Genomic DNA, 25,893 nt, shown 5'->3' on the forward strand with positions numbered 1-25,893 from the left:
CCTTTGGTGGCACGGTCCACCTAGTGGAAACCTTATCCACAAAGGGATAACGGCATTTAAAACGTTTGGGCACCACTAACATGTTCATTGACAATATTGTCAAAAAGTTACGGGCAGGGGAACACCTTGCATGATTTCTGGGATTTGCGGGTGCCAAAAGACACCTGCGTTCCTGACACTGTAGCCTCATCCGCCACGTTTAAGCAGACAAAAGGCATCGAATGGTCCCCAGGAGGGGACAAAACCAGAACCCGCCGCCCCCCCCCCCACAGCGGCCGCAATACATCTGCCCCCCAGATGTAGGAACAGCTGAGGGGGGGGGGGGTGGTATACCCGAGAGGCCAGGGGAACAACTGGAGCTCACCTAGCAAAAACATACACCCTCAAAGAGAACAAAAAAGATTCTCTTTAAACAGCAGCCTACAAAACCTTGCGGCCAAAAGAGGCATCCGAAGATGCCAACACATCAACTTTGTAGAATTTTGTGAACGTCTGCACAGACGACCAAGTTGCCGCCTTGCAAACTTGCATCACTGATGCCTGATGGCAAAAAGCCCAAGAGGCACTCAGCGGTCTAGTAGAATGCGCCTTCACAGTGAAAAGAACAACCTGACCCTTCAGCGAATAAGCCTGAACAACCGTCTGCCTGATCCACCTGGCAATGGTCGCAGCAGACGCAGCCAATCCCTTACGAGGTCCCTCAGTAAGGAGAAAGAGCATCAGACTTTCTGAAAGACTTCGTAGCCGCCAGGTTAACCCTGATCGCCCGAACCACATCCAAAGAATGAAAGGGAATTTCCTTAGGATGCTTGGGCTTGGGACAGAGTGAAGGCAGCACAATGTCTTCATTCAAATGAAAATCAGAACCAACTTTAGGGAGAAAAGATTGATTTAGTCGGAGTACCACTTTATCTCTGTGGACCACCAGATAGGGTGAACAGCAGGACAACGCGGCCAATTCAGACACCCTGCGGGCAGAAGTGATAGCCACAAAAAGCAACCTTCTGAGACAATGAAGGCAGAGGAATCTTCTGAATGTTCTCAAAAGGAGGCTTTTGAAGAACAGAAAATACCAGATTTAGATCCCACGGAGATAGCGAGGACCGCCTCAGGGGAGCCATATGGCGCACTACTTGAATGAAAATACGAATCAAGGCCTGCGTAATTAACGGGCGTTGAAAATATAATCCCCAAGGCCGACACTTTGCCTTTGATAGTGCCCAAAGCCAACCGTTGTTGATCCCCCTTTCTGCAAAAAGACCAAAACTCTAGAAACCAAAAACAAGCGAGGGTGCACCTTCAGCGATTCGCACCAAGAAATGTATGATTTCCACGTACGATGATATATCTTCCTAGCCTTCAAAAGCATAGGAATCAAAGGGTCAGAAAGACCTCTGTCCCTCAACACCTGGCTTTCAACAGCCATGCCGTTAAGGCCAGCGACTGTAAAGCAGGATGAAAGATTGGACCTTGAGATAGCAGATCTTCCCTGAGAGGAAGTCTCCAAGGAGAATCGGCGACCAACCTTACTAGGTCTGCGTACCAAGACCGGCGATGCCAGTCTGAAGCCACCAGAATGATCGGAATCCCTTCCACCTCTATTAAGCATAGAAGCCTCGGTAGAAGTTTCAGGGAAGGAAAGGCATAAATCAGTCAATACCAACCCAAAGGAGCCACCAGTGGATCTCAAGATCTTGCTACGAACCTCTGCACCTTCTTGTTGAGACGAGAAGCAAAAAGATCGCCCTCGTGAGTCCCCCACCTGACACACAGGTGATGAAACGCCTACGGGTGTAGGGACCACTCCCCTTGATCCAACACCTGATGACTCAGGTAATCCGCTTGCCAATTCTCCACACCTGTGCACAGCAGAGAGATCTGGGACAAACTGTTACACCCAGGCCAAAATTTCGGCCACCTCCCTGGCCGCCAAGACACTCTTGGTGCCCCCCTGGTGAGTGATGTAAGCCATAGCCATGGCATTGTCTGATTGAATCTGAACCGGACAATCTTGCAACCGAGTCATCCAGTGGCTCAGACAAAGCTTTATTGCTCTGAGCTCCAAAACATTTATCGGTAGTTTGGATTCTTCCACTGTCCAGGTTCCCTGGGCAAAGAACTTCCCCAGTACCCGGCCCGACAGACTGGGGTCCGTCGTTACCACCGACCAAAACAACGGTAAGGAAGGACTTGCCCTGGCATAGTGCTGGAGAGTGAAACCACCATAAACCGAGCAGATCTTGTGTTGTGGCTCAACCGAATCAAAGTATCTAAGGACTTTGGATCCTTTGGACCAACCCCGCTTTCCTTCCTGGTACCTGCAAACATAAAACAAGACCAGAGATCTGAGACCAAAACAATCACCCCTTGTACTAGCAAGTCTTGCACAGCCCTGAAGAGACCTCGCAGGCGGTCTGGGGATAAACGCAGGTTGGAAGGAAAGAACCTCTCTGGAGAAGACCGAAAACTTGATCTTGTAGTTGGACCAAATCAGCTCGTGGACCCACTTGACTTGAATCAGGGAGATCCACGGGTCCGAAAATACAGGTCCAGATACAGGTGAGAGCAACCCTTCAGGTAGAAGGAGTGTTTGTTTGCAAGTCTGGAAGGACCCGCTCTCGGCATACCAGACCGCCACCTCATGGAACCTCCGGAGGAGGTCTTTCCAGGGAGGCTCCGAACAGACGATTCCCCAAAAAGGGAAGATCACATAAGGCCATCTGGAAAGTCTGGTCCGCAGAGTAGCATTTTAGCCTCATCAAGCACCGAAGGATCATTGCTGTCACGGACAGCCCAGAGACTAAGGGAGCAGCATCCAGAGAGGCATCACAGACTAACTGCAACCCCTGGACCAACTAGTCTACCAGCTCCGTAAAAACAGGAGGAATCTGTTTCCCCTCCAGATCCTGGTGCAAAAGCTTTGCCCACTCGGGAAAGTCAGGGACACTATGCTATGGTGAACACCAGCCTATGGACCGAACCGGCCACAGCAAACATGCGACAGGTCAAAGTCTCGGCTCTCCCGTCAAAAGGATATTTTAAAAACAGGAGACTCATTCCCTGGAAATAGGGCAGAATTATTCAGCCTGGAGACCTGAGCCACAGGTGGGACAGCCCATGTACTCAACAGAGACTCTTCAAGGGATACCGTCTATCGAAACGCTTAGGCTCCGCCATATTGCGTTTAGAACAACTCAACTGACTCGCAAAAATTTTATCACAGTAGGCGGGAAAAAGGAAAATACCTTTGCCTTTTTAGGGGTTCTGCAGGCCTCAAGGGACCGGCACCTTTGACGCAGCAGCAACGGCATCCCCCATGTTTAAAGTTTTTCTGCACCGATACAATCAGTGCATCTACCAGTGCCCTTGCATGCGCAGTAAAAGAGGAGTCATTCTCACCGTCAGAGCGCCCGAAGAGCTTGGACACAAACCCAGTAAAGTCGATTTATGCGAAGCTCACCCTGAGAACATAACAAGCAGGGAAGGTCGCCGACCACAGTCCCGCAAAGAGACATTGGCTAAAGGTCCACAAAAAGGACCACCTATTAGATCTAAGGGTCGCCCTCCATAGAGAACATATTAGGGCATAGCCCTAAGAGGAAGCCTGCTGTGACGCAGACGCGCAGGCAGAGTACCTTCACACAAGAATGGCTGCTTCACTTCGCTAAAAAATGCAGCGCCCCCCGGTTCAAGGGGAGCGCCAGGCAGACCACATGTCCTCCCCCCTGGGGGGGGGGGAGGTGGACACCCGTCTGCTACTTCATCAACCCGGACAGCAGCCCAAACAGCCTGGTCATCAGCTCGGACAGCCAGCCACAAAGCCTCGGACTAAACTTAGGGCTCGATCTGGCCGTGTGGTTTGCGAGTCTGCTGGCAGATCTGTTAGCTTGATCAGCAGCTCGGTTAGGAGCTCGGACAACTTGGTCAGTCACTCAGACAGCTTGTTCAATCACCTGGACAGCCGGCTCTGTCAACCGTGGCCCCAACTTTTGGCTCGACCCAGCCACGTAAGGCGTGCATCCGTCGGCAGCACCGTCCACCATATCAGCAGCTCAGACAGTCTGGTTAGTCATTCAGACAGCCACGAGTAGGCCGCAAAAGTTGTGGCCTCAATTTTTGGCACACATACAAACGGCAGTACCATCCGCTATATCATCAGCTCTGTCAGGCACTCAGACAGCCACAAGTAGGCCGCAAAGCCGCTGACTTAAATTTCGTCCTGATCCAGCCACGTGAGGTGCAGACCTGCGGATGATCATACATCCGCTCCCCCCCAGCCCAATAACCACCGCAGGGAGCCTAGAGGACATCCCTGCCCCAGTCACGAACCCCCGGGGGGCCGTGAACTTTCTCAAAGACCCCCTCTGTGTGCGATTCAGACAGCCCGGTCAACAAAAACCCTATCCACCCACCCCTTACAGGAGCAACTGGCAAAGCCAGCTCGTACCTCACCCGGGGTGGTGTGGGGGGGGGGGTGTGAGATTGGGGCCAAAAGACCACTGTGACTGTTAGAGGGGCTGGGAGGAATGGAAGGGAACCCAGGGATCCGACCATCCCAAGAAGGGGGCCCACGTCCACACGAGGGACCACAAAGGGAGAAGGGGGGACACTACTTACCACACCATGGAACCGGGTGGGCACCACTCCAAGTTGACCACCTCCTTATCTTGGAATGGGGGGGGGGTGTTGCGGGCTAGAGGTATGCTGCGACTCAGGGCGCAAGCAGGTTGTGTGCGTCCTCTCGGGGTGTTTCGCTCGAAGGCCAGTTCCCTTCCAGTGGGACTTTGTCGCGGCCGACCTAGTGCGGAGCCTAGGCCTGCGTACGCATGCTAGCCAGACTGGGAAGACCTTAAGGATCTAGGATATCCAGTCGGTCGACCAGCTCGGCAGATGACTGTAGTTCGCACAGGAAAAGAAAATAAAAAAAATTTAGTTTAAATGGAAAAAATGCCAGGACCAGGGAGATCCAGGCAAGGAGCTAGGTCCTTACTCCTGACTAGGCAGAAAAAAACAAAAACAGAGGTCCCAGAGCAGGAAGTGGGAGTATTCCCCCTGGGACTGCCCTATAAGCGTAGTCAAACTTTAACTCTTTTCTGCCTAGTGTCCTACTCCTAGGAAGAGCAGCATAACCCACGAGTCAAAGAAGGAGCTGTGTCTGTCAATGAACGAAAGAGAAATTTTATTTTTTTCTCTTCTAGGTCTAACGATTGTAGTGACAGTTTACCCTGAAATCTATCTGAGCTTATGCAGTTTACTTGAATTTACAGGTTTCAGGTTATAGGAACTACAATTGTTTAATAACGTCATCACACTGACAGTATGCAAACATGCGGCCCCACTGGACTGGTGTTTTTTCCGTGGGGGGTCGCATATTTGCGCATCTCCCTTTGTGTTGGGAACGCGCCACATGGCATGTTCCCAGCACAGAGACCAAGGTCTTAGTGGGAGTCCTGGGCACTGCACTAACAATCGGGACTCAGAACTCACAATTCTGGGTCACCTTATTGCTGCGATAGCCTCTGATTGGCTTTCACAGTGATCGAGCCCCCCCCCCCGTGTTTTCTTTCTCTGTGATACTTAGTATCTCTCTCCTTACAGAGAGAAAAAAAAAACCTAGATCAAGGTTTGATCTAGGTCAGTGCCAGGATTAGGGTCAAAGATCAGGGTCAGTATTTTTTATTTTTTTTTATTATTAATTAGGGTCAGTGTGTTTTCGGTAGAATAAAAAAAAAAAAAAAAAATGTGCACTATTGTTTCTGGGCTGTACTGCAGATACAAGCAACAACATACGCATATGTGATATTGCTGCGATCCTCGGGAGCAGGAGAATTTAATTTGGGTTATTCTTTGGTGGTAGGTTACGGTAGTAGCAAGAAACATACAGCTAAATTTAATTTTTTTTTTTACCATTTTGGGCCAGTTTTTCTTTGATAATAAAAAAATAAATCAGGAGATATTCATTACTGCCAAATGAAAGCCCAATTTATCCTGAAAAAAAACACAGTCTAGTCTAATCTGCCTAGATGCACAAAGTAGTTGTGACCATATGTTCAGTTTTTCTAACACATGTTAAAGTTGCAAAATTGTGTTTAGGCATTTCGATTTGTTTTACCCTTAGGCGCGAAGGGGTTAAATGACTCTGGATACCTTTCACTAATAAGGAAATAGGTCTTATAGTTTACAAGATATCACTAGTGTTTCAATCAATTCAGTAATCATTAGAAAAGCAACAATGATCTGACAGCTACTCACCGAAAGTTTAATATCTTTGGCACGATTGGCATATTTAAGTGTATTATAAGTATCATCATAACTCAGAGATGACGGGCTGATAGCTGCAATCATGACTGTCCTGCAGTTTCCTCCAATGGAGTCTTTAAGAAGCCGGGTCAGTTTACTGTCTCTGTAGGGAATGTGAGCTTTTTTGCTCTAGGTTTAAAAAAAAAAAGTCAAGACATTTTTAGTCACCTGGCTTGTTCATGCACTACCACCTAGAGCTTAAAAATTAACACGAGTCACGTTAATCACAATTTAATCCAGTTATTTTTTACAAATCCTACAAACAGGTTATACAGAAAAACAAAAACGTGCCTAAGCCCGACCTAGATCCAGTGCTGTGCTCGAGAGCAGCGCCGCTGCTATCCCTCTCCTCTGTGGACTCAGTGAGAGCAGCGAGCCACTGACTCCTGGTGCTGTCAATCAGACCCAGTGTCAAGAGAGCAGGGGGTGAGATTGCGCCTGCATGTGTGCCACCATAGAAAGCGGCTTCCTATGCTGGCACACAAAGAACAGAAGCAGAGATTGCCGGCAGAGGACCCCAGAAGAACAGGATCGGGGCTGGTCTGTGCAAAACAGAGCAGATAAGTATAACAGGTTTGTTATTTTAAAAAAAAAAGGAATTTTTGTAAAATCTTACCGTAAAATTCCTTTCTCTGAGTCCTCAGACAGTCGCCGTCACCTCTAAGTCATCACTATTGGGTATTGACTTCCACTCCGCAGGAGTAGCTAGGCATAAGACTTAGTCAAAAGAAATAAGCATTTAGCATAGACACACCCATGGGGGCTGTCCCACTGGTCAATACCCCCCTGCAGTGATCCCTCCCAACTCAGTTTGGTAGAATAGCAGTAGGTGTACAAGAAAAAACCCCAAAAGAGGGGTGGGGGCGGGGGCGGCGACTGTCGGAGGAAGAGAAAGGAATTTTACGGTAAGATTTTACAAAAATTCAGTTTTCTCTTACATCCTCCGACAGTCGCCGCCACCTCTAAGTCACTAAATCACTATCGGGATGTCCCAAAGCAGTGTAGACATGAGGGGTGGGAGACGCAACCGCAGAAAAGGCAACGCAGTACCCACATCAGAGAAAGGAACCTTACACGCACAGTAAGAGAACCTTCTGGGCAATAGAAACGGCTCAACAGGAGCAACAACCCAGGAAAACAAATATCCAGGGAATAAACACCTTAACAGCCAGGGACCCACAAAAAACAACGGTCCCCTAAGGCACTGCTGCACTGAGAACTTTGCGGCCAAAGGAGGCATCTACTGATGCCAGAACATCCACCTATAGAATTTGGAAAAGGTGTGCACAGACGACCAAGTCGCAGCCTTGCACACCTGGGCCACCGAGGCCTGATGCCGGTAGGCCCAGGACGTACTCAATGATCTGGTAGAGTGCGCCTTAACAGGGAAAGGTGGAACCCGTTCCTTCAAAGCATAGGCCTGTTCAATGGTCTATCTGATCCATTTGGCAATGGTCGCCGCAGACGCGGCCATGCCCTTCCGAGGTCCCTCAGGAAGGACAAAGAGGGAATCCGATTTCCGAAAGGACTCAGTGGACGACAGGTAAACCCTAATCGCCCTGACAACATCCAAGGAATGCAAAGCAACCTCCTTAGGATGCTTAGGCTTCGCACAGAGCGAAGGCAAAGCAATGTCCTCATTAAGGTGAAAATCAGAGACCACCTTAGGGAGAAAAGACGAATGAGGTCACAAGACCACCTTATCCTTGTGAACCACCAAATAAGGAGAGCGGCAAGACAACGTCGCCAATTCTGAAACCCTGCGAGCCAAAGTGATCGCCACTAGAAAGGCAACCTTTTTAGACAGCAGAGGTAATGATATCTCTCGGATGTTTTCAAAGGGAGAACGCTGTAATACGGACAGAACCAAGTTCAAGTCCCATGGAGGCAAAGGCTCCATCCGGGGAGGAGCCAAATGTCGCACACCTTGAATAAAAGGTGCAAATTAAGGAAAGAGACGCCACAGGGCCTTGGAAAAGAGCAGCCAGTGCAGAAACCTGGCCCTTTATCATGACCAGCGCCAGGCGGTCTGAAGGAAAGCCAACACTCTCATCACCGAGTATGAGCAAGGGGAGAACCCCCTGGACTCACACCAGGCGAAATAAGCTTTCCAGGTACGGTAATAGATTTTACCAGATGAGGCTTTCCTAGCCTTGATAAGAGTAGGAATGACCTCTGAGGAGAGACCCCTGTCTCTCAGGACCTGGCTTTCAGCCAGGCCGTTAAAGCCAGCGACTGTAAAGCAGGATGGAAGATCGGTCCCTGAGACAGTAGATCTTCCTGCATTGGCAGCTGCCAAGGAGGCTCGACCGCCAGGTGAACAACGTCGGCATACCAGGACCGACATGGCCAGTCCGGCGCCACTAGAATCACCAAGTTCGGTTCCGAGGCTAACCTGTGAAGGAACCTGGACAACAACTGAATCGGAGGAAAGACATACATCAGACGATACTGATGCCAAGGGGCCACCAACGCATACAGGGCGTCCGCCCACAGATCGCGCGTTCTTGCCACAAATCTTTCCACTTTGTGATTTAGCCGAGACGCAAACAGATCCACGTCTGGGGATCCCCACTTCGCACACAGCATTTGGAAGACCTCCGGGTGTAGGGACCAATCTCCCTGGTCCAGAGTCTGGCGGCTCAGATAGATAGTCGGCCTGCCAATTCTCCACACCCGGAATATGAACTGCTGAAATTGCCGGGACATGAGTCTCGGCCCAAGACAGAATGTCGGTCACCTCCCGGGCCACCCGGGCACTCCTGGTGCCCCCTTGGTGGTTGATGTAAGCCACCGCGGTAGCATTGTCCGTCTGTACCCGAACAGGACGGCCCCGAAGACGATCCGACCACTGGAAGAGAGAGTCTGATCGCTCTCAATTCCAATATGTTGATCGGAAGGGAGGATTTCTCCCCTGACCAAGTGCCCTGGGCAGACAGATTGCCCAGGACTCCACCCCAGCCTGACAGGCTGGCATCCGTGGTGATCACCGTCCACAGCAACGGACGGAAGGATTTTCCTTCTGACACAGCCGGGGACTGAAGCCACCACAGAAGATCCATTCTGGTCCGGCGACTCAATGAGACACTCAGATCCAAGGACTGAGGTAGTCTGTCCCACCTGGCCAGGATCTCCGCTTGAAGAGAACATGTGTGAAACTGAGCAAAGGGTATCGCCTCGAAGGCCGATACCATCAACCCTAAGGACCGCATGCAGGTCCTGAGTGACAAGGACGGCTTGTCCCTGAGGGACCTGATCTCGTCCTGTAAGGTCCGGAGCTTGTCCTCCGGCAAGAACACCTTTGCTTGAGCAGAGTCCAGAACTCCCAGATAGGGAAGACGTACAGAAGAAGACAAGGTCGACTTCTGTACGTTGATGGTCCATCCGAACTCCTGGAGCGTCTGTACCATAGTGGACAGATCGCGCAGTAGGTCCTGGCTGGCACTCGATCTTAAGAGGAGATCGTCCAGACATCCCAAGACCGCAATGCCCTGAGCCCTTAGCAGGCCCAGAACAGGCGCCAACACTTTGGTAAAGACCCTTGGAGCCGAAGCGAGACCGAAAGGTAACGCCACAAACTGATAGTGGTCCTCCGCTATTGGCGAACTGAAGGTACCTCTGGTGACTCTCGAAAATGGGGATGTGTAGGTACGCATCCTTCAGGTCTATAGAGGCCAGGAATTCCCCTGGACTCAGGGAGGCCACCACCGAGCGGAGGAATTCCATATGGAACTTTCGAACGCGCACGAAGCGGTTCAGAGCTTTCAAGTCCAGAATAGGACGCACCTTGCCCTCTTTTCTGGGCACAGTGAACAGATTGGAATAAAACCCCCTAAAACCTGTCCCGATGAGGCACCGGGACAATCACCCCCTGGGCAAGGAGGTCCTGCACCGCTTGATGCAGGTCCTGCAGGCACCCTGGGGTCAAATGAAGATTTGAGGGAAAAACAAACTGTCCGCCGGCTGGGAAAGGAATTCGATCTTGTACCCTGATCGAATGATTTCCTGAATCCACCTGTCCGGAATTTGGAGCAGCCAAGGTTGGAGGAAACCGCGCAAACGTCCCCCCCACCACTGAAATGGGTGAGGGTGCCCCTTCAGGCAGAGGCGGATTGACCCGCCGCACCGGCATTGCCGGACTTCTGCTTGCCCGCCCAGGGCTTCTTCTGGCTACCCTGGCCCTTGAAGGGCTTGCCCTTGGTTTGATTCCTAAAGGCACGAATGGACCCTTGATTGGGTCGAGAGTCGGAACCCTGCTTGCCACGAAAGGACTTGTTCTTTGGGTTCTGGGGCAGCATGGTGCTCTTGCCCCCCGTGACGCCTTTTACCAAGGTATCCAACGCCTCGCCAAAAAGGCAAGAACACGCATAGGGAAAATCAGCAACTGTTTTCCGTGAGGTCTGGTCAGCCGACCAGCTCTTCAGCCAGATCAGTCGACAGTTAAGCACAGCAACACTAGATAGGCGTGCTACCAAAAGGGGCCTCATTTAAGGCCGCATCGCACAAATACATGACTCCTTGGTGAATTTGGTCCACCATAGCCAGCGTGGCAGGCGGGGCAGAATCAGACGCGAGGTTGCGTCTAAGCACCTTAGTCCAATCAGCCACCGCCTGAGCCACCAGAACGGACGCGAAAAACAGTTTTGAGCAAGGAACCTGCCACCATGTAGGAATGGCGGGCAAGAGACTCCAACCTCCTGTCCGTGGGATCCCGGAACACCGGGGTCTCCTCAGTAGGAATCAAGGTAGCCTTGTTTAACACGGCCACAGTGTGATCCACCTGTGGAGGCACACACCATCGCGATTCCGTAGCCGACGCAAAGGGATAAAGCAACTTAAACCGACTAGGGACCATGAATGGACGTTTTAAAGTGCGCCACAGTTCATTCACAGTGTAATGAAACTCAGCGGGGCAGGGAAAAACCTGCGCCGACTTGCGGGTCCTGTGTGTACCAAAAGAGGACACAATGCCCGGAGGACTGGGCTCATCCTCCAAGTGTAGCGTTTCTTTCACAGAAGAAATCAACTCATCCATGGTCGCGCGTTCTTCAGGCGACCCCGGGGGAGAATCATCAACCCCCCCTCAGACCCCACAGGGTCCAGGGATGAGCGAGACCCTGAAAAGGGCACGCCCGCCGTAGCAGCCACATCACCATCTGAATCAGAGGAGATAGATAATCTGGGCCTTTTCCTAGCAGCACGTTCAGCCATCAGCACCTCCATTTTGGACACTAAAGACGCCACTATGGCGGCCAAATCAGGTATAACAGGGGCCACAGCAGGACTGGGGTCCCCCACCAGGGCTGGGGGGAATTTGCTGTCCTGAGATTGCATTGCCCAATTAGAAAAAAAACAGTGCAATAAAAAGGTACTGGCCCTTTAAAATCGATGCGGAATGCGCAGCCCACCGCTATATGTACAGTGACCAAAGACCCCCAAAAAGGAGAAGAAACTGAGCCAGGAAGGACAAAACAGAGAGTTATGGAAGAGACAGTCTGCAGAGCCCCCACAGAGTGTTACCACATCGATCGCTGCTTCAGAGGAAAAGGAAGTGAGGTCATCAGAGGCTGAACTATAAGCTGCAAGACCCAGGGAAAATGGCTGCCCATAGAACTGAATGGGAGGCTTCGGCAAGATGGCCGCCGAACATGTGCTCGGAACATCGTTTTGCCACACATAAGATGGCGTCGGATGGCGCCAAAAACAGCATGCAGATAAGCCCATAGTGAAGCCAAACATGCTTGCCCATACTAAAAATGGCGGAGCGCGCGTTTTTTACCCGCTGCGGCCGCCGCACACGCAGTCTGCCCCCCTAAAAACACCGAAGTGACACAGGGGAAGGGGCCCCCAAAAACACACAGCAGCGCATGTACAAGCGACCCCCACAGGGATCGCATCAGGGAGCCCCACACAGGCACAGACATGGGGAACACACAGCAACACAGAACTGCCACCCCAGACAGAGGCCCAACACAGAAGTACTTACCTGTACCAGAGGGCGTGGGGTGCCTCTATGAACGGAAAGCCGCTGTCCTCATCTGACATGGAATACCGTTAGCCAAGAAAAGGACACTGCAGTACCGCAGATGTTTCCAGTGAGGTAGCCACCTCACAGGCTGCATCCCTGCTGCGAGCAGGGATGCGTCGTTCATAATGCCAGGACGAACACATGGCCGAACGCTCGATGGCGGGCTGGGGATCCCTCTGACCCGGAGAACCAGGGCAGTCACTTCGAATTCCCAGCTCCGCAGAATCCATCTTCATTCGAAGATCCGACTTAACTAAGCTGACAAAATAAACAGCTAGTAAAGCAAAGAAAAAAACTGACATTTTTTAAAAATAAAAATCAAAAGAAAAGATTACAAGGCTGAGACTGAACCCTGACTACTCCTGACGCTAGGCAGAGACAAACTGAGTCGGGAGGGATCACTGCAGGGGGGTATTGACCAGTGGGACAGCCCCCATGGGTGTGTCTATGATAAATGCTTTGTTCTTTTGACTAAGTCTTATGCCTAGCTACTCCTGCGGAGCGGAAGTTAATACCCAATAGTGATGACTTAGAGGTGGCGGCGACTGTCGGAGGACGTAAGAGAAATAAATATATAATAACTTTACAATCACTTTAAAAATTCATACCAGACCCGAAGGGGATGAGTCACTGGCTGTTAAAGCTGGTCTCCATGAACCATTTCCTTACCAAGTGCTGCACTGGCTCTAAGCACTGTATGAACTGTATGTCGCTTCAGCGCTGGGCTCAGGCTGTGAGACAGACGTCCCGTCTTACATTCAGAACAAAACAAGAGTTGGTCTGAGCAGTGCTCAGCCATTCATAAGCAGCTTTGTTTTCTGTGAATACAAAGCTTCCTCTGATTGGCTAAGGTAGAGAGGCAGGATCTCCGAATCGGCCAGAGGAAACTTTCTATTCATTCAAAGAATACAAAGCTGCTAGCTGCTGTATGAATGGCAGAGCGCCGCTCAGCCCGACTCTAGTTCCAGGTGTGAATCCAGGTGTGATTCCAGGTGCCTCACAGCTAATACCTGGCACTATGTACTGTATGTAGCTGACGCTACATACAGTTCATACAGTGCAGCGCTTAGTGAGGAAAATTGAACTAGCTTGGTCCAAACCAACCAGCTCCTGAGAATAGAGTAGTCTCCTTCCCCTACCAAAAACATAGCGGCATGAAAAACATGTCAAAGATGCATCAAAAACGCACAGGTGTGGCACTACATAAAAATCGCACTGATAATCAGATCAAATTGCAGCTGCACTAGCATGAACCTAGCTATAGTCTCACTTTGTTACTAAAGGGCCTAAATTCTGGAGATTAAGTCCTGCACACCTTTTTAAATCCTGTCAAATAAAAGTTTAGCTCTGACTAGACCGGCTCTGCTGTCAGGTCCCCATTAATAAAGTATAATCTTTTTGGCTAATCAAAGGTAATCTAAACCAAATAAAGTTGCGCTTATATCATAAAGAAAATAGAAATAGTCCAAAAAGTGATGTCACAAAGTCTATAAAGTCACAAAGTGAACTCTTCATCACCCAACTGATTGTGATCCCACGTGAAATAGGAAGCATCCACCACATAAATTGGCTGCTTATAAAATTATAATGATGATAATAATCTCTCTCGCCTGTGGCTATAGCCCAGCCTAGGTCTCTGTTCAAACAATGGGACCTAATGAGGAAACCGATGCCCGTCACTCTTGAGGAGACTCAGTCAAAGATAACCCCAGAAGAAAAAGCATTTCCATAGCATAAAATCCTTTTTACATTTATTTAGCAAAGAATTTAGCAAAGATTGCACTTGCATAGAAAAATGAAAAACACGCATGAATGAAGCCGGCCGGCTCTGCACAGCAGCCTGTCCTTCCGGGAAATTGGCAAACGCTGTGACGTCAATACGTCGTTCCTCCCGACGCATTCAGTCACATCTGACATCATCCTGGGTATGTCTAGGTGGTGTGCAGAGCCGGCCGGCTTCAGTTATGCGTGTTATTCATTTTCCTATGCAAGTGCAATCTTTATTTGCTAAATAAATGTAAAAAGGATTTTTTGTTATGGAAGTTCTTTTTCTTCTGGGGTTATCTTTCACTGAGTCTGTTCAAGAGTGACGGGCATCGGTTTCCTCATTAAGTCCCATTGTTTGAACAGAGGCCTAGGCTGGGCTATAGTCACAGGTGAGAGAGACCCTCTGTGACAGGAGGGCATAATAATTTGGTAAGCAGCCAATTTATGTGGTGGAGGCTTCTTTTTTCACGTGGGATCACAATCAATCTTCACTTTGTGACTTTATGACATCACTTTTTGAACTATTTCTATTTTCTTTATGATAGAAGCGCAACTTTATTTGGTTTATGATTTCTTGTTGTGTGTGTCTTACAGCTATGTTGCTGCTGCTATATGTATATGATTTTATTTTTGAAAAGCGTATTTTTTTTCTTCTTTTTAATCAAAAGGTAATATCAGGCATTCTGAGGGCCTTGCTTTAAATAAGGATTTTAAATATCGAAAAAACACTGCAATCAAGTTAATATGGTGGTATAGGCTAATATGGCTCTGCTTAAAAAATATTGCCTTCCCCCAATTATGCGGCACATTTTAAAAGCCTGCAGTGTAAACATCTTTCTGTAATTCACCTTTAGTGCGGTTACATGATCCAGAAGCAGCAGCTCCCCTGTGTCAGTGAGTGGCTGCTGCAGGAGATGGGAGGGAGCGCTGACAATGAAAGCCAGTAGGTGACGTCATGGCTCCTTAAATTTAGACCGGTTGTCAAGGATCGTGGATCACGTGACAGCACTGAAGCTAAATTTGAGGGGAAAAAAAAAAAAAAAAAAGAAGATTTACACTGCTCCCTTTTATATGCAGCATAGATAGGAGGATTGGAAGGCGTCATTTTTAAGCAGACATTGATAAATCTATACTTCCAATTTAAGCACAAGCTTGTATATTTAAAAAAAAAAAAAAAAAAAAAACTTATATAAAAGACATTAATGTGTAGGCCAGGGCATCCTGGCACTACATTTTTTTTACTGTCCAGGTTGCAGACAGCAAGGGCGACTGCACCCATTGAAGGAGGCAAGTACAGACATACCGGGTAGGGATCAGACAGTTTTTTGAACCTGAACTTGTACTTCAGGTACATAAAAACAATTTAAATTTTTTACTTGAAAATAAATTTGCAAATAATTAACGTTCAGTTATCGGTCACACTATAATATTCAGGAGTGATTAAACATTTGTGTGGCTCTGTAGGAGGAAAGGAAAACTTCCCTGGTGCCAGCTAATCTTTGGAAGAGAATAGCGACAGTTGAATATAATCCAGGACAGCAAATATTTATTTCACCTCAGGATCATAAAGGTTTTGCTAAAACAAAAAAGAATCTCAATATACAGTTAAAGGGAACCGACACTGGTTCCTGCCCTAGAGAAATAATTGTGTATACTATTTTATTAATTTGGGGACAATAATTCTCATTACCCGTCTGCATTATCTGCAAATAACTTATTTGCTTGTGCTATGCAACCCCACTAAAACTGTTGGCAAAAAATCATTAAAGAGGCAACAGTTTTAATTGCCAAAAAGGTAAAACTCTTAGGCTCCGTTCACATGTTATCGTATGGATCACGGCCAGAACCGCCGCGGTTCCGCCCGCGATCCGGAGATTATTGCAAATCGCGGGACGCCTGTGCGTTGCCCGTTGATTTGCAATAGACCCCCAAACGCTGAGCGATGTTGCCGCGATTTCCGCCTGCCGAATCGCGGTAACATCGCGCAAAAAAAAAATAGCGGGACGCATTACGACCAAAAAAGTACAAGAGCTTCTTTGGAGCGTATTGCGTCCCGCGATTTTTTTTGCGCGATGTTACAGCGATTCGGCAGGCGGAAACATCGCTCAGCGTTTGGGGGTCTATTGCAAATCAACGGGCAACGCACAGGCGTCCCGCGATTTGCAATAATCTCCAGATCGCGGGCGGAACCGCGGCGGTTCTGCCCGTGATCCATACGCTAACATGTGAACGGAGCCTTAAGGTAGTCGTGTGATCAAGCCATCCTTGCCAGAAAATACAGCAAGGTCCTTGACTTCCCTGTAGACAGGCTGGGAAAGATCTGGGTAATGTGACAGCTGTATATCGATTCGTAATAATAGGCACTTCAATTTTTTTTTTTTTTTTTTTTTAAGATGCCATCCACATACAGAGATAGAAGGGACAATGCAAGTTAAACTGTTCTGCCTGGATTTAAGCTTTAAAACTAGAAGAGGTTTGCTAGCTAAATTACTGCAAATGGGGTAACATGCTCTGTTGCAAAACATTTGGGGAGATCCTTGTAGGAAAGAACTCAGATGTTTCAAGTATAATTAAAGTTTGTAAGTGACATTCTCCCTGAAACTGTACAAACTTTTTTTTTTTTTTTTTTTTTTAAATCTCAAAATAGAAAACACATGTCTTAGTGGAAGTGATTCTGTCCTTCAAGGCCGCTCTTGTGGAACATCCCAAGTTTGTAAACTATTGTGGAACGTAAACACAATTAGACTGTGCCCAGTGTCCGAGCAACCTAGGCAAGGAAAACATCATTGTGTGTGTTTGCTTTTTGCCCAGGAACTGTAGATTAAATACAGAACAGACAATTGAGGCTTTTCATAAAGCCGCAAAATAACAATATACTAATCAAACATGCAACCCATATGACAGCAATCAGAATGGCCATGTGTGTGCAGGGGACAGACGGTACCTTGGCATCAGCTAGCGCATTAATGACGTTTATGAGAGCGAGAAGAGAACGATTGATGTTGGCACCTTCCCTGAGGCGTTCTCCTTTGGCATTTGTGGAAGAAGCTCTTTCGGACCCAGCCAGGTCAATAAGGCTCATTTTAGCTATGCGGATGTCCTGGCTGATGCTTGCTGTGCGGTCTTGTTGTTTTACATAGATCTGCAAGAGATGACAAAGCAATGTGGTTGGTGGTCATAGCATTTCTGTTAGAGGGCTGTTAAATGAGGTCAAAGACAAAACTGATATTGCCGCATGTCAAACCCCTACACAAAATGCCATGTTTGTAATGCAATGTAATTAAAGACACCATGGTTTATAAAAACATAATATACTTTATTTCAAAATACTACAATAAAACAAGTTTCCCAATATCACAAAGAAAAAAAAAAACGGTTTCCAAAGATTCAGAGTAGAAAGCCGAGTACACAAGGGCTGAAAAGCAACCAAAAATGGTCAGTTTGGCAGAAACCGGCTGACTTTCGAACGAGTATGCGGAAAACCAGGATCCGATCAGAACTGGCAGCAAATGGCAGTCTGTTGGAACACAATAGCTCAGCAAAGGAGAGATTGCTGCACTAACATCAGATGTGTTAGTACGGAGATCTGTAAGTTTTGTTTTCGTTCAGCCCGCTGGGTCCAACTTTTCAGGAAACCATACAAATAATCTCTTTAAAATTAACAATTTCATGTATACGTAGGGTGAACCCTCACAAAGAAATCACAAAGAACTGTTTGTATACTTGGGAAAAAAGAAAGGGTTACAATCAAATACATAGAACACAAAATCATTGTAAGATAACAATCACTAAAAGAAAACCTTGTTGATTAAGAAAAAAAAAAAAATAAAGATTAGGTTCTACTGAAAGCCTGTCCCCTCAGTAACTAACACGTGTACTGTCCTACCCTGCTGTACCTTGTACCACTTATGTAAATAAAGGAATTTTCTTTATTGGATTCCGTGGTGGTGTGCGACCATTTTCTTCTTTTATCCCTCAGTGACTAATTCGAACATTTCCGACACTCATTAAAGTGGAGTTCCACCCTAAAAGTATACTTACCTCCATCTTCTCCGGGTCACCTGAAAAACAAATGGATGATCGTAATTTTTTTTTTTTTTTTTAACTTACCCCGTTAAGAAGAAAATATACTCGCCTTACTTCCTCTTCCTCCCCTCAGCGGCCGCGGCGAGTCGTCACTTCCTAGCATGCAATGATTCCTGGGAGCTCAACGTCATCGCTCCCAGGAATCAATGCGCCTGCACCGGCCCCGACGTCAGTTCCGGTGCAGGCGCCGTCATACCTTGCAAAACAGCTTCTGGGCATGCACAGAAGCTGTGCAGGAATGACGCTGTGGCACCGGAAGTGACGGCGGGGCCGGTGCAGTGCATTGTGGGACCTAAGAAGACGGAAGAGGACACAGAAGATCGCGCTGGCTTCAAGCTGCCCACACCCGAGATGGCAGCGCTGGAGAATACATTTTCAAGGCAAGTATTTCTTCTAAAAGGTAAGTGCAACCCGGGACAGATCAGAGGCTAGCCATTGTGGAATGTACTAGCCCTGACTGTCCCGGGGGTATTTTTATTTAAAAAAACGTTCACCGGGTGGAACTCCGCTTTAAGTTATCCACTAAAGCTGTGGGAAAAAGCCATGTTTCCATTCATGGTTAGAGGTTACATATAGCCAATGACCTTCACTGATTCGCTTCACTCTTTGTTCAGGTCAGCGAATGGCTGCACCCAGTGCTTTATTGCAAGAGAAAGATGGAAAATTAAGGTATTCACCAGAAAAAGAGGGGACGGGCTATCAAAATACAGGTGAACATTGTTAGAAAAATGTGCTTACAGGAATTAAACCATACCTAATCATAAAGACAAAAATAATGTATTCAATCTCCAGAAAAGTACAGCACATAAACAAGCATGTTACCTGAAAAACCGCATGTGATCGAGATGAAGAAGCGTTGGCATCAGTTGGATGCTGAGTGCGGTTAAGGTTCCCATTTGCTAACATTTGGAGTAGCTGTTCTGCAGATTTGGGCTTTATAATTAAAAAGGAAAAAAAAAAATATATAAGATAGATATAAATGTCTGACTTAGCAACTTTAGCAAATTGTAAGTCTCTCTTAATATGTTATCTTCCTATAGATGTATTTTGTAACATCAGTTTATGTCATGGGCAACTACTATTAAAATACCAGACCTTGTGCCAGCTGTGTATTTCTTTGAAATTAGAGATGGAGTTAACCACTTCAATACTGGGCACTTTCCCCCACTTCCTGCCCAGGCCAAATTTTCAGCTTTCAGAGCTGTTGCACTTTAAATGACAATGTGGCGCAGTCATGCAACACTGTACCCATATGCCTTTTTTATCATTTATTTTGAGACAGATAGAGCTTTTCTTTGGTTGTATTTAAGTGACACAGGGTTTTCTATATTGCTACTAAACAAAAAAAAAAAACAAAAAAAGAGAAAATTTAGAGGAAAAAATAATTTTTCTTAATTTCTGTTATATAATTTTGAAAATACTTAATTTTTCTTCCTCACTAATGTGGCTGATCAGTGCCCTGATTATCAGTGTAAATGTCCCCTGTACCTGCAAAACCAGCACTGAGAAAAGGAAATGCTGATAACTGGAATTTGTTTACATGTGATCAGCTGTGATTGGACACAGCTGATCACATGGTAAAGAGCCTAGGTCATCGGTTCTTTAGCCTGATCGGCGATGTGCTGTGTCCGAGGGACGAGCAGCGCGATGTGAAGGACGTCATATGATGTCCAGTCAGAACAGTAAAGCCACCGTCTGGCCGTCATTCTGCTATAGGCCGGGCAGGAAGGTGTTAAAGTATATGTAAACCCTCACCTTGTAAAACAAGCCATTCAGTTTATGAAAGGCAAAACAAATGAGTGATTACATAATCGATGTCTTTTAGCTGCATAAGGGGCTTAGAGAGGTAGGGGTGGAGAAATGACAGAACATCGATCATCCCCGTGAATAACTGCTGCGGGGCGTGTCAGCATAAAAGTCTGACCATTGGAGGAGGATAGGTAGGTTGTTCTCTCAGCACAGCCAGAAAATGGACCATGCTGGCATAGATGAGCTCTCATCAGTGTTCATTTCTTCGACAAAATGAACACGATGTTAGTCGACTAAAACAATTCAGATGAATAAAATACAACAAACTAAAATGGCATTTTAGTCAAAAGACTGACTAAAACCAAATCAAAATCTGATGTCAAAATTAACACTGCACTACCACATAAGAATAAGTATGGGCATCTACTAAGCGGCTGAAAGAAAAAAAAAAAAATTAAGGAATAGGCTTTTCTCATTTTTTTTCTTAATATTTAATGTTGGTATTATATTCAAGTAATATGTGCAATAGCAAAACAGCCAATAGAGTTTACAGCCCCTGAAGACGTCACGTATGATGAAACTCATACTACTGCGCATGCGTGGCTAGATGGCCATTTTTGTCACTGGAGGAAGGGAGTATCTTGTTGTTCTGGCATTTTACATGCGGTTTTCAAGTTACTACCATGTAAGTGCACTCCTTTTTAATAAATTGTCTTTTACAGTATCACGCTATGTTGAGCCCTTATTTTGCATCCATCCTGATCTGCTGAGTAGGGATGATCGAACTTTTCAAAAGTTCGGTTCGACCAAAACACCCGAACTTCCCGAAAGTTCGGGTCCAGACTATATGGATATGCGTCTAGGGGGGCGGAGACACCACGGGAGAGATCCAGCTACAGGACACAACTTCTCCTGCGTCTCCTAAACCGATTCAATGCCTACCCAGCCCCCACAGCTTAAGTGCCTACAAATGTGAGTTTTAAGATTTGGATTAATAAATACCTTATATACAGAGAGCACTAGATTTGTTTTCCATTTATTCCCATTTTATGAAGGAGACTGGGGAAATACAGTGAGGACAGAGCCACCCTAATTATCTGTGCAGCAACCAGGGAGCACTCAGGACCTAATGAGAGGATCGAGTCTACCCATTTGTCGGTGATACTATAAAGCTGTTTTTGACCTAGTGGTGAAACACTGGTCAAATTATAAGGTGAGAAGCCATCCATCACTGGTGGTGGGATCGTGAGCACCTGAATGACCCATTGCGGCAGCTGCACTTATTTTGGCACTTTAGAGACTGTTTATTCACTTGAAATCACTTTAATGGACTAGCACCTTGCACCTTTGATTTATCTTTTCAATTGATGCGACTAAGCTGATTTTGACATGCTATTTTAGTATTCATGCTAAGGAGTCATTGACACATGTTTTATGTTGATTGATTTGTTAATTTCTTTAACCCTTTTAATTATTGCACCTTTGCAGAGCACAGCAACTTTTGTTATTTGCACTGCACAGTATTTTTTGCTGTTCGAATAGAACAGCAATGTTTTGTTATGAGCACTTTATTGTAGCACGATATCACTTTATATATTTATTGATTTTATGTGTAGTGATTAACCACTTTGATATTGCAGCCACAATATTATTTTTTGATACTGAAATACTTTATTTAGTTGCGCTGATATACATTACACCTTTTTAAAATTAACACTGGCTCTCATGCTTTGTGTGGTCAGTTTGAAATAGGAAGGCAGAGGGAATGACTGGATTACCCCATATTTCACCGAACAAGAGCAATACAAACAGAACAGGTTGCTTTAACACAACTACAAGGTACAACAACAGACACATATCAGGAATAGGAAATATTGGGGTAACATTCTTTAAATACGTGCCCACAGAAGACACTTTTGCATGCAACTTAAATGTCTTGAGGAAATTCAAAAGACCACAAATTAACAGGATTCCTAAACCATTTAGGATATACCAACAACTATAAAAATACATACTGGCAGGGTGAACAGGTAACAAAACAAAGTTACAGGAGGAAATAACAATGGTTGCTGTGTTAATACTAGTTACTAACTGCCTCATATAGAGTATCTCACAAAAGTGAGTACATCCCTCACATTTTTGTAAATATTTTATTATACCTTTTCATGTGAAAACACTGAAAGTATGACACTTTGCTGCAATGTAAAGTAGTGAGTGTACAGCTTGTATAACAGTGTAAATTTGCTGTCCCCTTAAAAATAACTCAACCCACAGCCATTAATGTCTAAACCGCTGGCAACAAAAGTGAGTACACCCCTCAGGCTCGGGCAAGATCTGGACAATGAAGTCGGGATCCAACCTTAATGCCTGGACCGGCACCCGGGGCAGCCTCTCAGCGAGCCGCTGAGAGCCTGAGCCAGGCACTCCCACCCCTTGCACAGCCTAGCACTCCAGTGAGCGCGGGGGAATTGTTTGGGAAAAGCAGACAGCTGCCGACAGAGTCACCAGCAGTGTTTGATCACTTGGATTCTCAGTGTTCGAATCGGCAGGGGACAGATGCTGCATCCACCTAAGTAAGTATGAAAAAAAAAGAAGAAGAGCAGGTCTCAATGATGGCTGCACTGACTGACGGCACCGTTTAAATCTCAGGAACAAGTAGACAGATACTGCACTATTGGCAGGTAGAACAGCTTTCATACATGCATATTCTCTGTGCATTTTGCTGTCTGCCTGGAGTTTAGATTTAGAAATCCCCCAAAAATCCTATCGTATCTAGAGTCTATTTGACATTCACAGGCTTCTCATATCTCTCTCAGACATGCAGTATGTCCTCCCTTTAATAGGCCCAGATATTTTACTTCATACTTTTATTTTCTACAATTATAAAGGGAAATCAATACTAATGGGGAGAATGGGACCTCTATGCAATTACTGCAGCAACTGTGAAGGTCAGAGAAATCAAACTTTGATCTCACCACCACAACTCATGAGAAAATATAGTAACAACTGTCAGAACTGCTCCGGAATCTACAAACAACTGGAATATCAAGTTTATCAGATCACTCCTGAGCGCTGTAGTTTGTCTGGGCTTGACAAGCTCATTCATGCAGATATAGTATTCAAGTTTAAGCTAGCCTGACCCTTTAAGAGGATCTGACCATTAACAGGTCGCAATGAGGCTATGAGTCGAAGCACAATGATAAGACGGAACAAGACCAGGGGCAAAACCTCCTGTGTTCCTCTATATGAAGTTACCATGAAGCCTTCATTGATGTATATCTGAGCAGAACCAATCACAACAGGAAGATAAATGCAGTGTGTAACTGGCATGGAGGAACTAAAGCAGATGGTGGATAAATAATTACAGAACAGGACTTGTTTACAAGAAGAGATCTGATTGCATAAATTATTTTCCATACTAGATAAAGACAAGGACATTTTCACAGTGGATAAATCTTTGGTAATTAGGTTCAGAATAGCTGTAGGGTACTATGACTTATAAAGACACCCATACCCTGGCAAAAAAAAAAAGTCTTAAAAAAGGAAAAAAGTATAATGGCTTTTGGTAGATTTCATAATATATTTCTATTTGAAACTTTACACGTTTATAGACCATTGTTTTATATCAGTTCTCTATAATATTAAAGAGAAACTATAACGGTTTTAGATGAATTTTATTTTATAGTTTATAAAACAGACAACATCAATAGTTTGCAAGGTTTCCCAAAGCACAGTGAGATAGCTAAACTGTCACTTTTAGTATAGCTAACGTAGGTCCCTTAGTTTTGACCATAGCAAAGAAAGCATGTATGGACTCACCAAGCATTACTTTTAATAGAGGGATCATCCATGACACTTAATTGGTAAAGTATCTGGGCTTTCTAATAAGTAAATAAATAAAAAAATAAAGACACACAACATCAGCATACATCAGCCTGCAGCGATTGACTGAGATGTTGCCACCTCTGCTGGGTTTTCAAGGTAATTTAGCTTTGTGTATAATCCAATTTTCTTCGTGTAGGATAAGTGCAATTCCTCCAAGCTATACTTACCCCACTCTTCCTGGGTGCATATTCACTTTGATCCTGTAGCCACTGCCTCTAGTGTTTGTTTCAACACATCTCAAAAAGCTGCCCAGTGGCTCCATATAGACTTCTGTTTGGCCATGTTCCAAGGCTGCAGAAGCTTGGGAGACCGACCATAAGTCCTGGTTCACATTTGTGCGATGCGGGAACGCTGCGAATATACAGCGTGTTTACGCATTGCATCCGCACCCCTGGCAGTTCACACTGCCATATGCAATACGCAGGGGGTGTCAATTAAAAGTTAACACCACCCCCAGTTGAGATCGCATATCGCAGTGCGATCTGCAAGTTCGCACAGAATCGGATCGCACTAGTGTGAACCACCATGCGATCCGATTCTGCTGCGGATCAAAAAAAGGGTCATGTGCGTGTTTAGTGCGATTGCTGTGTGCATTCAGCCATACAAACTGTATGGCTGAAATTTGCACAGCACAGAGATCGCATGTAATTTAGGAGCAGTGCGCTCCAAATTACATGCGATCTCTGTGATCGCACAAATGTGAACCCGCACTAACAGCCTTTAGAAAGCTACTGTGCAGGTATTTTTTTTTTTTTATTGTGATATGATGTAAACACGTCTGAGCCTTTGGAACCGAAGTAAACAATCATTGGGGAGGGGTGGAATGAAGTACATTTATCCTGTGGTGGGGGGGCCTAAAAAAAAAAATAAAAAAAAAAAAAAACTAATGCAGCCACATGTAAATGATTGGTAAACTGCAATGTACTACATTTTTGGTTTTGGGTTTAATACGGCTTTAAACCCGTACAGAGAGAAATACAGGGGCTTTCATTGTGGACATTTTCCAGCCCCTGCTTCACTATAACTCTACCATATGGTAAGTGCACATCAAGCCTGGAACCCAGGCACCAAGCTATATATGAACATTTTAAATGAACAAACAACATTTGAAAGCAATAGAACCTCAACCTCGAATACAGCAGCACAGCTGGGTCCTTAATCACAATACCCCCCACACTTACACTGCAGCTACAGCAGGATCAGGGCACGTCCACAGCCTGCTGATTGGACAACAGAGAGGCAATTTGTACATTGGTAAGCTTATCAATCTGTTCACTCTGCTGTCTCCTGCTGTCAGGCCCATCATATCAACACTTGTGAATGAAGCAAAGCCTAATTATCCACTAGTATTTGCCCTCATTTACCTAGTGAGTGTTTCGGTGTAGGTCATTACATAAAACTGATACAAATTCAGCTACTTTCAATACTAACATTTAAAACATTAAAACCAAACAAGGTAAATACAAACAGCGCTTTGACTTACTTGATGAAAAGAGAGACCCTGAATGACAACTCCCTTTTGTGGATCTTCTCTGATTGCAAGTGAACCTTTAGGTTCCAACAAATCCTGAATCTGTTCATTGTACACCTGATGACAAAACAAAGTTATATGATGCACAGTTTGAGCATATATAAATCAACAATTAACATACTTAAAAAGCAGAACTACACTGCATCTGAGCAACTCAAACCAAAAACTCTAATTCATTTTGATTTTCAAAGCAAACTCCCCCATCCATTCATGTCTCCATGCTTTTTTTTTTTTTGCTGAGAAATCACTTTAAAAAACAACAAGCCATGAAATTCCTGACCATGGCCATCTTGAATAAGGGAAGATGATTCATGTAGCATTTAGTTCCTGAAATACATCTGCCCTTAGCTCAGGAATGCAGGAACTCTCCTGGGATGTATGATATATTTGCCTAGGCCTGTAAACCATGAAGTAACTGAAGAAATGTAAAAAAACTGGATTGTAAGAACTTACCGTAAAATCCTTTTCTCTGAAGTTTGACAGACGCAGCGCCATCCAGTCAGACTATAGGGTTACGCTCCTCCTATCAGGAATAGGCACTAGGCAG

At 45.8% G+C, this 25,893-nt stretch overlaps 1 protein-coding gene across 1 annotated transcript in view; it reads right to left on the reverse strand.

Annotated features, from left to right (window-relative positions):
• Positions 1 to 25,893, reverse strand: part of LOC309568122 (kinesin-like protein KIF18B) — a 183,133-nt gene that overhangs the window by 140,560 nt on the left and 16,680 nt on the right. Inside the window, exons 4-7 of the mRNA XM_082273725.1 lie at positions 25,299 to 25,403; positions 19,004 to 19,114; positions 17,040 to 17,237; positions 6,253 to 6,429 (exon numbers count right to left, since the gene is read on the reverse strand). Of these exons, the coding sequence (XP_082129851.1) occupies positions 6,253 to 6,429; positions 17,040 to 17,237; positions 19,004 to 19,114; positions 25,299 to 25,403 (591 nt within the window). The remainder of the gene's footprint in view (positions 1 to 6,252; positions 6,430 to 17,039; positions 17,238 to 19,003; positions 19,115 to 25,298; positions 25,404 to 25,893) is intronic.

Source organism: Pelophylax lessonae (assembly GCF_965119305.1).
Source record: "Pelophylax lessonae genome assembly, chromosome: 12".
Taxonomy (NCBI): domain Eukaryota; kingdom Metazoa; phylum Chordata; class Amphibia; order Anura; family Ranidae; genus Pelophylax; species Pelophylax lessonae.